Below are 14,458 nucleotides of genomic sequence, written 5' to 3'. Positions count from 1 at the left end.
ATATATGAGTAGCCACATTTCATCGTGGCTTTCTTGTGACTTATTGGTTTTTGATATATAGTACTTCCAGTCTACCAAGATGGTGGCGCTGTTATACCATTTGACGTTAGGGAGGGCGCATTTTGACTCCCAACTTGCTACGTGCTGCCCATTGCCTGCTGTGTATTTTGCGCGTTTGAGCACATGTGCGTTTGGCACATGTACACCCAAGTGATTGCATTTCTTCCGTATCTTAGCGTCATTTTATGCTTTGGGAACAAATATCACAACTCATATCCCTCCGGAATTTTAAATCCAGCGTGCAAAAAACAAGTCAGAACTGCCTCTATTACTGCAGAAATCGGTCGTGCTACGAGCCATTTACTCGGGTAATACCAGTGTTCCGTCCCATTTTTTTCTGCGTAAACCACGTTAGGGTCACAGTTCTTTTGCATTGGACTTTACGCATGAAAGTGCTTCGTTCTTTTTTTCTGTTTCTTTGAGAGCCACTGCTAGGGCTCAGTTCATCTCCGTATTGTTGGTATGAGGTCGTTGATCTGTTGGCTCAAGAGCTAGGTCGCGAACCAGAGTTCGCTCTTGTTTGAGACGTTCCTATTTGATTGAGCAAATACATTCGGTTGGTGGACGAAGACCAGCGTGCGTGGAGATCTGCAATGCGCGTTGCTCGCATGATACGTCGTGCAGCAAAATGCCAGGGTGCTGTGTGCCTAAGTGTGCCAATCACTCTCAGAAAGGTGCGCGTTTGTATCGCTTCCCAGCATCAAAATAGCGGAAAGAGGTCTGGCTCGCGCAAGTAAGACAGCAGAATGGGAACCAACAAGGAGCTCGTACGTGTGCGAGGTAAGCAAGCACCTTTGCAGTGTGCTGCTGCGTGCAGTGTGTACCGTATATTCCGGTTGCTCAGTGGTTATGTACGTTTAATTAAATTAAATTACGTTAAATTTATGGAAAGCCACAACAAGCTTATTGAGCATCGTGAACCCGTACGTGGTGCAATGAATCTTCGGTATATTTCGGGCAGCGTACAATGTGAAGAGGCATTCAGGGTGATATCTGCTTCGAAACGCATTTATGCGATGCACTCACCTTTCAAGACTGTGCCGACTTTTATTCATAGTGACGTGGACAATAATCTTCCGACTTGTGACCAACACAAAGAAGAACTATATCATGCAATTGTGGACAAATTTGTACAACTGCGATTGAGGGTGCACTTGCGACAGGAGCATGTCGGTAAACCAACATCGTTTTCAAGCAAAACGGCACCAGTGCGATCTACGTTTCCACTTTTTTCTTTCTATTTCTATTTTATTCTATTGAATGAGATGTTGTAATAAAATCTGCTTGCAATTAACGTATTTCTGCTGTCTATACACATTCCCATGTTTACTATTGTAAATCGTTGGTCCAGACACGACTGCGTGTGCAGGTGGAGTGATGTGCTTAGACAAACGTTACAAAGCATTAACAACATATTTTACAACCCATGACCAGCTCTACTAGCATATATAACAGTTTTGCCACGCCTGTATCCTTCATTTCGCTTTTACCCTCTTCCTCTCGCGAAAAATCGAGACAAACGCAACCCCACCGCTGACGCCGAATGCGATTTGGGAGTCAAGATGGCGGCGCTCGTAGCAGACGAGGGAGTTGTCGCCTTCCTGAAAAGGGGACGCACATGGAGGCTCCCTAATCTGACGTCATTTGTTTGTAAACTGGGTTTGTCTACCCGAGAAACGTCATCATGACATTGGCAGACAGCCTGAAACCGAAACATCTGAAATGGAAGGGCTGGGCTCCACAAATGTTCGTTGCCTCTTACTGGAACAAAAGTAGGACCGGAGGTCACTGTCCCTTTCAGGAATCATCGTAATCCCCTCAAGACCGTGGCTTTCTTGCGCGGCCTTGTTCGCCCCTAGCTTCGAGTGTAGTTCAACTCTACCAAATTGGTGGCGCTGTCGAACATTATGACGTCATTTGTTTAAAACAGAGAAAGATCTATTGTAAAAAAGAAACGACGAAAGACTCCGAATTTCTGGAAAAAACACAAAGAACCCCATCGCATATGCGAAAAAAAAAAATAACGAAAGAAAAATCAGAAAACCTTGTGGCACCAGTGATCCTAATGGAAAGGTCGAAAATCAGGGAACCAGTGAGGAAATGTTAGAAGAAGGGCCCCAGGACGACAGCTGTCGATGTTTCGAACAGAGACTGTTCTGTTTCTGGCCATGCCAATGAAGAAGAAATGATGTGCTCGAAAACTTGTCTGCAGTAGATTACTACACGGAATTTCTTTCCTTTTTCGGCTTTCCACGGGAGACCTTGAAACATGGGCGTATCCGGGAGGGGGGAGGGCACGCCACCTCCCCCTTTCCCGGGGCACATTTTCCCGACAAAGCCGCCCGCTCCTTTTCGGGCAACGGCGTCAAAATTGCTAACAGACTACAGACGCCGCTTCTTATGATTTCTATTGTCGACGCATGGTTGCGTTCGTTTATTGGACTCGCGCAACTCGAGAGCCGACTCTTCGTGGGCAAAAATGCCATGCACGGCTCTCGTGACGTCGTCCCCGTGGCAGTAACTGCGTTCACATGGACCGATATGTCGGCTGAAAGCCCCAGTCGACTAATCGTCAAGGTCGAATGGCGAGGGTTTACATGACTGTCGATTGAAGGTCGCAGAGCACTCGACTGAAGCTTGCGTGGCTCAGACAGCTATCGTCTGAAGAAGAGTCACTTAGAGTAGTGACTCTAGTCTGAAGTACCTCATTCTAGTGACTAGCGGTTTACATACAGAGGAGCAATCAACTTCTCTCCTCCAGTCGATTTTTATCGCCTCAGCTCCAGATGTGCTCGACAGCCGACTCGCAGCTACGCTCCTCCCGATACGGGTCGCTGGACTCGACTCAAACTCGTACCACGGAGTCTTGTGTGCTGGGAAATTAAAATGCAGCAGACCGCCGTGTTACAGACGCCGCCCCTGTATATACCCCTGCCCCGATGGAGAACGAAGTTCGCTCCCATTTCTCCCCAGTTTCCCCTCTCTCCCCTAATGCCCGAGGAGCAACCTTATTGGTTCCTTGTCCAAATAAGGGGGCAACATTTAAGAGCGAGGTGCACAGTGTTTTACTTTTCAGTAGACCCATGCTGCTGTACGAATACCCCCCTTATTGCTGCCTTGTAATCGGACAAACACTTTGTCACATGGTTTCTCCAAACTTTACCCTTTCCCCTGTGCAGAAACAAACTGCCGTAGCGTATTGGCACAATGCAGATTCATTCACTGTGAACAAATCGTTCCCGACTGTCCCTACATTCTCCTAATTTGATCTTTCATTTATTCTCTAACATTTCAAGCTGTTCCAGAAGACAAAGTTCCTGATGAACTTTTACAGATAGTGACACGGTCCAGCGATACCATGTTGAAGCATAACTCTGAGTCAGGACCGTTTGGAAAGAAAAACATTACCCTGTGCATCGCTCGAAGCTTTTCTCACATTGAGATTAGAGTGCACGCACCCCTACCTAATCCTTGCCGACTTGCCCCGCGGCAATGTTGCACAATTTAGTATGCACATTCCTATATTGAGAGCAGTTTTGTCTCACAACACAGATGCATGCCATAACATCGGTTGTCTCATACAGTGTTAGGAAAGCCCTGCACACACATAACAGTACTGCAGACTGTTTTCCTTCCTTCGTCTGAAGTTGACGATTCACAAATGTCAAACTGAACATCTCGTGGACAAAGAGCTTTGTGAAAGTTCACAATTAACTCGCAGAGAAAATGCATGAAAGCATATGAATGGCGGTGATGGCCTCTCACAGACTGAGGTGCGTTATTGCGTTCTGAAAACGACACCCAATGTTCAAGGAGATGATACTGAAAAACAACCAGTGCAGCAGATTTTGCAGCGCGTCTTTCATGTATGTCGGAGGGGACTGACTTCAAGGAATGTGACCCTTTGAAGTTAAGAAATGACCACACCCCACAACAAAAAAAAAAAAGAAAGCAGGAGACCATCTTTCGGAAACCTGAAAACTGGAGCCCAGTGAACAGTAAAACATGCCAAGAGATATGGGAGACATAGTGTTTTTACGTTAAGTTTCTCACGTGGCAATGTCCCAGGTTTGCTGGAAGAAACAAGGGAAAGGGTGCAGGCTAGCTGGTATAGATCCATGAAGAAGACAGAGAGACACAGACACAGAAGACGACACACGTAGGTTCTCAGACTCCATAAGGACAGGAACGAAAACGAACCTCCAGTGTTAGCCATACTGAAACAACACCCATTTGCTTGAGCACGAACTTGAAGGTTTTCCAAAAGAGCTGTGCACTGAGATAGGTATTGGAACATTCGTGGTTCTGCAAGCCTTACTGAGATAAGACAGAATGTGACTATGCTGTAGAACGCAAAACCTGTGTAAATCTCAACAGTGGGATAAAGAGAGAGGGTGGTGCAGCTATTTATGTGTTCCCTCATTTTATGAATAAATCCGGTTGCTAGAAGGGCGCCTGTCATGTGTTTGTGACTTCTGTCTAGTCTTCATTCCATGCTTCACAAATATTGCCGATTTTGTGCCCAACGCACACACAAATACACACTGCAATACCGTATGCGGTATTGTACTTTTTTATGGCCACACGCACGCACATCCCTGTGGAAACTTTCACTGCAAGTGAATGATATGATCACTCACGAAGGGCACCACTGCAGGTCCTATTTATTAAAGCTCATTACACCCTTTACGCTTACTTTTTAGGACCACCTGTAATGTGCGTACGCTTTGTTCGCTTCGCACTGTTTGTGAAGTTCGTGCTTTCTCTTGACTACACGTCCGTGGTTATTGTAGGCATCCAAAATTTCTTTCGCCATCTGATCGTAAATACGTGCTTTTGGGTCCTTGTCGTTTGAGGCTTCGATCAGCCACTTCATAGACAGAAATCTTGAACGTTCTGCAGTCATCGGGATGGGCACTTGATATGTTATCCCACCACGTTTAATCGGCGTAAGTTCCAGGCAAGGTTTGCAGTTCTCCAATGCCGTATGCAGAATGGTTACCGGGTTGCACTCGATCTTGCTCTTCGATTCGTCGTCTGCCGCTCGGTTGTATTTGGTTAATTGTTGTTTTTTCACGTTGTACAACGCTAATTCGATGACTCGTCTTGCCAGGGATTTGTCTCCCTCCCTCATGAACATGTTGATGAACTTTTGAACGATAGGGTCGTAGAAAACGGAGCTGGTTACCTCGCTCTTTGCAGCCTTGATGGATGCATACCTGAGCTCTTTCAGCTTACCACTCTCTTCTAATTCTTTTAGTTGTTGACGGTCAACAATTGGTTCTATGTAACCCTTATGATACACGGATGTCCTTACTTGCGTTGTGATCAGGGGCTTGCTTTTCGATAGGAATGCACGTTGAATGCATAACCGCATCATCGCTCTCGGAGAAGCAGCAGCCATTTTGCTCCAATGTAGCCAATAGTCACCAGCAGCCAACACGTGCCGGCCGCGAACAAGTCGACACTTCCGGCTCCTGTTCAGGCTACCGCGTTTGTAGCTCGGTAATTTACTTTGTTTGCTGATTCTTGTATACAACGCACAATATGTACATGTAGATCAATTTGCTTGCGTAACTCATTCTCATTGAGAGCAACTTTTTCTTCGTCCTGATTGTGGTTCCTTTTGCTGTCACCCACGCGCATGATCTGCAATCATACGTGGCGAAGTGTTTCTGTTTCGTCTTACTTGGTGTCTATTTATCTTCTTCTCTACGTTAGAGCAGCTGACCAAATGCTGCAAAAGGGATAATAATTCGAAAAATAGAGCTAGTGAATAGGATGCAGTGTCTTGTTGAGTGGTAGCATTTCTGGACGTGTACGATGCGATCGAGGTGACTCTGGTTGGATGTATCGGGAAAACAACACGTATGCACAACGTACATGCTTTTCTGCGAAATTATTGAGTGTTATTAGCAGAAACGGGGTGTCCTGCGTGGATAATAATAGGATGTTCGACGTGGTCGTATTGTCCTGTTGTCCTGCTCATATATGGTCCTGAAATACAACAATATGGTTTCTATGTGGTGATGCTGAACGAAAGAGGAAATGGACCACAAAACCGCTTTGGGTGCTTGTTGCTAGTGCATTCTTGCGATAATGGATTGCCTGTCAGCTGGACCAGTATGTGAACCACATAAAGAGGGGCTGACCGCTTCCTGCACGACGATGACGTGTGTTTACATTCGACAGTAAAAGCGTGATTGCTATAGGATGCCCTTTGCTCTCGCTCGAACTCGCTGCTTGTTTCACAACAGCCAGCCGTGTCACACTATTCGTACGTGCGGATCACGACCATGAAGAATGGGGGAATAAGTATATGGTGTGTGCTCGTATTCAGACTTTCACATGCTGATGGGGAGCTCAAAGAACTCGGGAACCAAGCATAAACATTTTAAAAATATTACTTGAGTGCAGAGCAATTTTTCTCCTGCTGTTCCCTGTCATTCTTCTCAGTGGCACTTGTCTGAAGTTTTGCCATCTCAAATAAGGGTGTCTTGTCACGATACGATACAGACCCCCCTGTTCAGATACTTAACACTCCTTGTTGGTCATTGTGGTGGAACCCCGTAGCAGCCCTGGAGTATGCCAGCCCTGGAGTATGGGCCTTCGCGAATTTTGCGAAAAATAGGTCCTTGCGAAAATTACTACTTATACAGTACTCTATATGGTCGTGGTTGTAACATTCCTGACTGTGCTCAGAAGCGAAACAGACTTGAGGTCAATTCCGAGCAGTTTATGGTGCTTGCTATGGTGGTTATGCTGCTTGCTTTAGAAGCAAAGTGGCATTTCTGATAAAATTTGTAAGGTGTGCAGTATGTAGTATTCGTATTGAACTTCACAAAAAACCTAACGACACTCCTTTTCTGAAGGCTGTTCCAATTTGCCTTCCTTCGAACTAATACAGTTTTTTCGTCAGTTAAAATATACGGAGGATATGAAAATAGTGTGTTTTTAACACGTGTTTGTAGCAGTGCCACATCGATGATAGTGTGATAACATGGGTGACTTTGTACGAACAGTTGCGGATCGGGCACCTGATAAATCTCTCGAAACATTAAGAGAAAATGTGCATATTGCTGCATGCCACTTGTAGTCACTGTAATAGTTGTTTTTGAATCATGTTTCCACAGGGATTGTACAGCACCTAGAAAGCTCAGGGTGGTTTCTTGATCTCATACCCTTGTAAAGCCCTTCTTCCGCACACCAGGCTACAGAAATATCCCGGAAATTGAGGTCAGTGTTCATGAGTTTTCTGCATGATAGTGGTGTAGTGGGGGGGAGTTCCCAGGTGGTTAGTGACCATATTTCTGAAGGTATTTCAGGGGAGGATTTCAAGAGGCATTGAATTTTTTTCATTTCGTACAAGAAAACAGTACAGAACCGAATGAAGTCACCACGGCCTCCGTGTGCAGCAGAAAAACATGCACCATAGGTTTGACTGGGAACTGTGCTGCAACATTCAGTTCACCGTAAAAAATCTAATTCCCCCAGAAAGACTATTTTGAAAACAGATTTTTTTTCTGAACAGTGACTGGAGGTTGCCAGAATGACATTTATACGAGCACCCTAAATTAATCAACACCAAAGTTTCCAGCACCCATATCTCTTCAAACAAGGTACTTGTGGACGTAACACTGGGCGAAGTAATAAATTGTATCACATTGGAAAAACATAATTTTCTGGTATGTTTTGTAGAAAAGAACTACCTGTTTCAGCAATAAACGTGGTTCCGGCTGCAAAACAATGCACTGTCTGCGGAAACAAGTCGTATTGCTTCACTGATTCCAAAAACACGGGAGGGCGCGATCGATACTCCAAAACGGGATTGTCCTGACCAAAATGGAAAGTCTGGTTTAACTTTAGTAAGTGGGAAGAGTGAGTGGACATGGCTGAAATATTAAATACATATCATGTCGTACACAAACGAGATTATTTATTGGAACTTGCTAGAGAAACTAGAGAGGGATTCTACGTCTAGTCAGTAGTTGTGGTAATCCAAGCTGGACACTGGAACCCATTGTCGAAATAGAAGAGCGGTATTTATTGCAAATAAATCACACAGGTTTCGTGTGAATTCATTCAACTTCTTGTCTGTGCCCGCTCTCTTTTGTCGTTCAACTTTATCAATATATCCGATACAATGTCACCATGCTAGGAAGAACTAGAGCTTTGCAACCATGAGTTGCTGGGGTTAAGAGGGTTTAGAGGCTTTGCTGCTTGCAGGATAATGCTGACACTGTTGCTCCATCCTTTCGTAGAACATTAGAAGTTACTCTCTCTTATTTTAATTAATTTAATTATTTATTTATTAATTAAGTTTTTAATTAATTTAATTAACTTATTCATTTAAAATTTTATCTCCAAAGATTCTTCTTCAGTTTCTACTACGACAATATGGTTAGTATTTTTGTATACACAAAGCTGAGCTTTGTGATGACTCGACATCTTGATAATTTTGTTCAGTCATAATACCTTCGTTGCCTCACAACTGAGGTAATAAACCTCAGTTGGTAATGAGTGCTTTGTCTTCATCTGCTGCGTCCTTGCCATGTCATTGCGTTCAGCTTTGTTCCTCGTTACGCTATACCAGCAAGCCGAAAAATCTGCATTACTTTGTATAGTCAGTTCAGATTTTGTGATTAGTGCTAGGCTGCCTAATGAATCTCTTCACCTTCACAAAGGGGGCAACAACAACTTTATTGCGAGATGACGAATGGGGAGTTTCGTAGCCGACGGATTGTCTTTGGTAGACTAGTGGCATACTACGATCGGCAATCATCCGTCACAAAAGGGCATACTGTGATATCTGTTTGGAACATTAGTGATGCAGTAAGTGGCACAATTAGCATTGAATATTTGCTGTAACATCACAACCAACTCAAGTGTTTCCCTGAGAATCATGTTAATATAAGAAGTGGTAATTTAACACATTAAGTGAATCAATAACGGAGTAAATACTGCACCGTGCCTATCATCGTTAAGCTCCCATGTCCCTCATACTCTCCGTGCTCACAGTGGGTCAAAACCATTTTGATGTACCTGTACAGCTCCCGTCAACCTTAATAATAACACTGAAAAAAAAAGTCTCATTTCCAAGCGTGATAACAGCCACCCTGGGGAAATGTTAAGTGAACAAAATCCTCGCATTAAACTAACACAATAATTTTATTTAATTAAATTAAGGTTTCCTAATGGCCCAGGGGTTGCTGTAATTGCGTTCAGGAGCAGGACCATATTTTTTCCAGTGTTGTTATTAAGGTTGACATGAGCTGTACCATTTGTACCAGATATTGTGTTAAGAACCTTTTATTTGAGATAAAATTCTGCAAAGCAAAGTATTACGGTCAGAACTAGACTTCTTAAAAAAGCCGCATGCTGTACTAGTGTACTAATGTAAATGGGTATAAATGTGTATAATGTCGCTCTTGCGTCACACCAGAGCGGAGTCTCCTTGAGTGCGGGCTATTCTACGGAGAACAACCCAAAATTTTAGTTGAGTGATATGTACTAATACACAAAGATGCTGTAGGGAGCTCATTTGTTCTTTGTGTGCACATTTTGCACTATATCTCAACAGTTTTATACTGTTGTTGTCCTGTACTTTGTGCAGCACGTAATCACTCTGCATTACAGCTCAGCTGCTTTTAAATCTGATTGTTGTAACTAATTGTACTCCACACCGAGATATCAGATGAAGATCTTTGCTCTTGAATGACTTGCAGCAACCATGATGGAAGAAAGCGGAGATGATGCAAATGGTGACTCAACGTTTGAATTTGTTGGTGCGAAGGACTCTGTTCTGCCTTTAGATGAAACACACAAACACCAAGGTAGGTTGGAAACCACCGTTTTAAGACCGTTCGGAAACATCCACTCAGGTACAACCAAACATGCGGTGTTGTAGTAGAAAACTCAATACAGTCATGTTCTTCGACCAAATAAGTGCTACATTATATTATTGAGAAGTCACCTAAAAATGCAAATTTTTCACGTTAATTGCTGCAATCTATCTTTTAAGTGGCAAACAAGTCATTCAGGAATATAGAAAATACTCATGGATGAACTGAGCTCGTCCGTACCATTTTTAGCCTGGTAACTGCTAATGTCCATCGCACATAAAGGATTAAACATTGAACAGAGCGGGAGGAGGCAAGCGAACTGGTGTGTAGACGAGGCGAACAGCATATCCTCGAGTCTGAGAATGGGACGAGGGACAAGAGGCAATGCACCGTGTGTCGACATATTTGTCCGGTGTCCCTCAACCTGTCCTCAGACTAAGTGAAGTGCTTTTTTGCCTCTGTTAAACAGTGTTCCGTAAAAAGATAACTTTAGTACAGATGAACCACATTACAGCAAAGTCTCATGGGAACTACAAATTTGTTCATTATATATCTGATTTGCATATTAACAACACAGCACCCCAGAACGATGACATCTCACAAGTTCCGCAATATGATGGCGGCAACACTGATGGTTTATGTAATATGGTGTATGTATATTGTATGTTTAAATACATCGGGCGAGAAAAAAACATCGGGGGGGGGTAACAAATACGGGTGCACATCAGAAGGGACGAGGAAACATTTAGGATCTCCAACCTACCAGTATGTCTGCACTTTCATGCTGATCCCTCGTTACAAGGAAGCCCACCAGGGGTGCCACTACAATCCTACAATCCATCCATGGTTGCCGTACAATATCGAGCTTTAGTTGTTGTTTTTTTAGTTAGCACCGCGAAGCAACTGTGGCCATAAGCAGTGTAGAGACATGGACAGCAGGAAGGAGTGAGGGGACAGGGGGGGTTAGTATGCGTCCTGGGGCGACTTCAAATAGACATTCGTCTGGAAGGTCTTCGGAAAACCCGGGGAAAACCTCAGACAGCACAGCCGGTGGTAGGATTCGAACCAACCACCTCCCAGTCTTCAGCGTGACCTTGGCTGTCACCAGTGAGCCTTAAGGAGCACGGAAAGTGTGTTCTAACTGTCTAAAAAGCTATCGTATTTCGTAAAATGGCCCATGAAAAGCATACATGAAAAATATTTCAGCTCAACGAGGTCCCACTACAACGCAATTTATTTGTAAAAAACGCTGCCGCGGCGGAAGGTTTTCGGACTCTTATCTCCGGGCCAGTCTTCCAGTCCTGTGACGTCGCACCGGCAATGCACCCGATTCGCTGCAGAAAGTTTGTCTGCTCTTGACAGAGTGAAGTGCTACTTGTTTACTGCTATTCGAAGGATAATGTGGAAATAAACGTTTTGAAAACTCTATCTGCTTACCGATGGCACGTTACAGTGGTTCTTTTATGGTTCTTTTATTACCTTTGTTTGCGTCTACGAGTTGTGAATACGTACATCGCCATCAGCATCTCGCATCACGGTGTTCAATATGGCTCTTCGCGGTTTGATGCGTCTCTCCTTGCCTTCGTTCCATTTAATCGGGATACAGCCTGTATACTTGCCCGTACACATGTGCTGCGCTAGTGCGTGTGACATTGAAGAGGCCTGCACTGATGCAGTGTGGAGACACCGTGTGGAGTTCGAGACTGCGTAAATGACAAAACCAAAAGGATGCGTGGCTTTCACATGCATCGGGTTCCGGCAAATGAGCCAGCAAGAAGTAGGTGCCTTGCCATGATTCAATGTGAGGATATTCAAACAGGCACGCAACTCCAGATATGCAGTCTACATTTCAGTGAGACTGATTATGAATCACCATCGAGCGTCATGAAATCCGTCGGCGCCGAATTCTGAATCTGAGAGTGCTGCAAAACGAAACAACGTGACGCTCGGTTTATGGATGTGTTCCAAAACTGGCTTTTTCCATGTTGGCAGTAATCAGAGAGATTTCATGAATATGAATAGCACCAGACAGATCGACCGTTTTGGACTCCAAGTGATCTTATCGGGAGAAGCGTCTGTCACAAGAAACTGTGGGAAACGTACGCAGCAGATGACACTCCGCCCTATGCCGTGTCAAAGCCACCTAGGTTACAGAAGGCCTTCTTATTGCCTCCTCTCCCTCCTTCACTACGTGGATATATAAAATCAGAATCCGTCTGCTACTGCTGCGATGCACCGTTCTGCGAATTCAAGAACTCTCAACTGATCGCACCTAACTTAGAACCTGTAGAATTCAATCTGCAGACAAAAAGCGCAACACACTTTCCAGAAAATCAGTCTTGAGAAAGATATGGAACCGTTTTGCACTCTTTTTTGAAGTTGTCCCATGTAGTATGAGGGACGTTCAGTCACTACTCGCAGATGACGGTGGTTCGTCTCTATGACTACGACCGCTGAAAGCATGTTTTCTTCGGAAAAGAGTTTCTGACCGCAATACCAGTGAAACGGGAACACCCTCTTGTTGTCACACTCAGACTGACGCGGCACACACATCTTTCTTTGTGGGAAAGCCTACTTGTATGGATCTCATTGCTCTCAGATGTCTGCAATAAATCGTACCACTCGAGTTGCCGGAAACTAATGCACGGACTTGATAAAGTTCGAAATACACTACCGTGTGCAACAGAAATCAACAAATCGATGCATGGAGGGTGAACTATCTCTTTAAATGACCAACTGATGCTCTGGTCCATCAACTGTATGACTGATGTTGCATTCAGAGGCAGAAACATTCGTTTGGTGGACAGCAGTGGTAGGATTCATATTTTGTGTACTGAACACTTATGTGCGAGTTTAAGCATGCGTCTCTTTTCACTCTGCAAGTCATGTTCGAAAGTGATGGGCCACTGCGCAAACAGCCATGTGGCAAGGAACACCTTTCCATCTGCATGATGTTCTACTGGCAGATGCTGAATCTCTTTGAACCTATGTGGCATTTTGGATCTCCCTGTGACCATGAGCTTTGGTCCGAGCCATCCATCTTGCTTGTCATTGCAAGTCACCACCCAGGATGCAACCTGGAAAACACGCCGATTTCATCCATGCTATGTTCTGTTTGTCGTGCTCGCTGAGTATGATATGACAGAGAAAGTCTACTGGTGTGCCTGTCTTTGCACAACATAAGTCTGTTTTGATAGGTGGCACCACAAGGATTTATTATTCCACATTTGGCAGTGAGGCAAAAATAATGCTTTCTGATGCAGACTACATGTGGTGCGACTAAGTGGTATACCTAAGAATGGGGACAAATTAAGCTTGTGTGTTGTGCAGCTTGCCTCACACTGGTAGAGTAGCAGCATGAAGATGCATATCATACGTTGCACACAATACAATGCTCTACACAGTCACTGCTGAGTTGCTCTGTGAGGCCCCCGTGTGCTTAAATTCTGGAGCCTTGTGGTTTGAAGAGCATTCACGAACAGTCTCAAAGGAAGACTCAAGCATGTTGTCACAGTTTGTGTTGTTGGTTGCAAAAGGGTTAACACCCAACATGTATTCCAGGCATGGCTGCCACAGCAGATGATGCCCCCCACCCAACTACACCATTGGAGGTCCCTGCACCAGTGGAGGCAACAGCGCCTTCTCAGCAGCCAGTCGGAACCGTTTTTGCACCACCTGCAACAAGTGCTCCGCCTGCCATGAGTGCTCCGCCTTTAATGAGTGCTTCACCAACCGAAAGGTTGTCCTCTTCAATGTATCCTCCAGTGTCCACAGTGCAGCAACCATATTGGACTGTGCCACCTCCACCCACATTGCCGCCAGTGAGCAACCAAGGTGCACCACTGGCAACAATGTATGCACCCATGGGTCCTCCTCCTCCACCTGCTCCTGTGCAGAACTACCATGCTACACCGTAAGTGGACGTGTAAGGCTCACTGTATGTGGAAGAGATAACAGCTTAATTGATTTTCAGGATCATTCTGGTGCCATTTCATTTTGCTCACAGTGCAAAGGGCTGCAAAGGGCATTACAGAAGCTTTTTTTGCTCTTTGCTTTTTTTGCTCTATCAGAAGTTTGTCCATCGTCTTAGGAATATGAGACAAACAGGAAAAGGGGGAGGCTGTGTAGAAACATGAAGGAATGGCAGTCGACAAAAAAAAATCATAGTGCCAGTGGTAGTGCTTGAGCCCCCACCTTTCTGATTGCCTGTTTGGTGTGACACCTTTCGCACCACTCTGTCACCATGCTTTCATCAACATAGCAGACTCGTTTAAAGGGTCACTGCCATACATTTGCTATTGCTTTAGCTTCCGTTATATTTTTCTATTCGCACCCACACTCTGCAGACTGAGGCAATTTTAGGTAGTAATGCGAGTTGCACAGCCTACTTCACTCAATTAGGACTACCACAAAAGCTCACCTAACATGGCTTAATTACGTCATTACTGGCGTCGGCCCCGCCAAAGCCCGAATAATTTCTAGGTTTTCGTGTTTTTGACTGTTTCTAAACTGTTTCATTTGTTGTGCTGCCGGTGTGCCTCTTGTTTTCGGAATAA

The 14,458-nt window shown here is 44.6% G+C and overlaps 2 protein-coding genes across 2 annotated transcripts in view; both read right to left on the bottom strand.

Annotated features, from left to right (window-relative positions):
- The window catches only part of LOC135389738 (long-chain-fatty-acid--CoA ligase 5-like), a 77,454-nt gene that overhangs the window by 54,620 nt on the left and 8,376 nt on the right, over positions 1-14,458 (bottom strand). The gene's annotated exons all lie outside the window — the stretch shown is intronic.
- On the bottom strand, positions 4,708-5,495 carry LOC135388796 (small ribosomal subunit protein uS7m-like). The gene has a single exon (XM_064618602.1). It carries the CDS (start codon positions 5,462-5,464, stop codon positions 4,760-4,762), a length of 705 nt encoding a protein of 234 aa, XP_064474672.1. The 5' UTR covers positions 5,465-5,495; the 3' UTR covers positions 4,708-4,759.

Source organism: Ornithodoros turicata, chromosome 3, assembly GCF_037126465.1.
Source record: "Ornithodoros turicata isolate Travis chromosome 3, ASM3712646v1, whole genome shotgun sequence".
NCBI lineage: Eukaryota > Metazoa > Arthropoda > Arachnida > Ixodida > Argasidae > Ornithodoros > Ornithodoros turicata.
Note: the sequence above shows the minus strand (reverse complement) of the source record. Positions and strands in the feature narration are given on the sequence as shown.

Coding starts and splice junctions, on each gene's coding strand:
- LOC135388796 (XM_064618602.1), bottom strand. CDS start 5,464: ATGGCTGCTGCTTCTCCGAGAGCGATGATGCGGTTATGCATTCAACGT.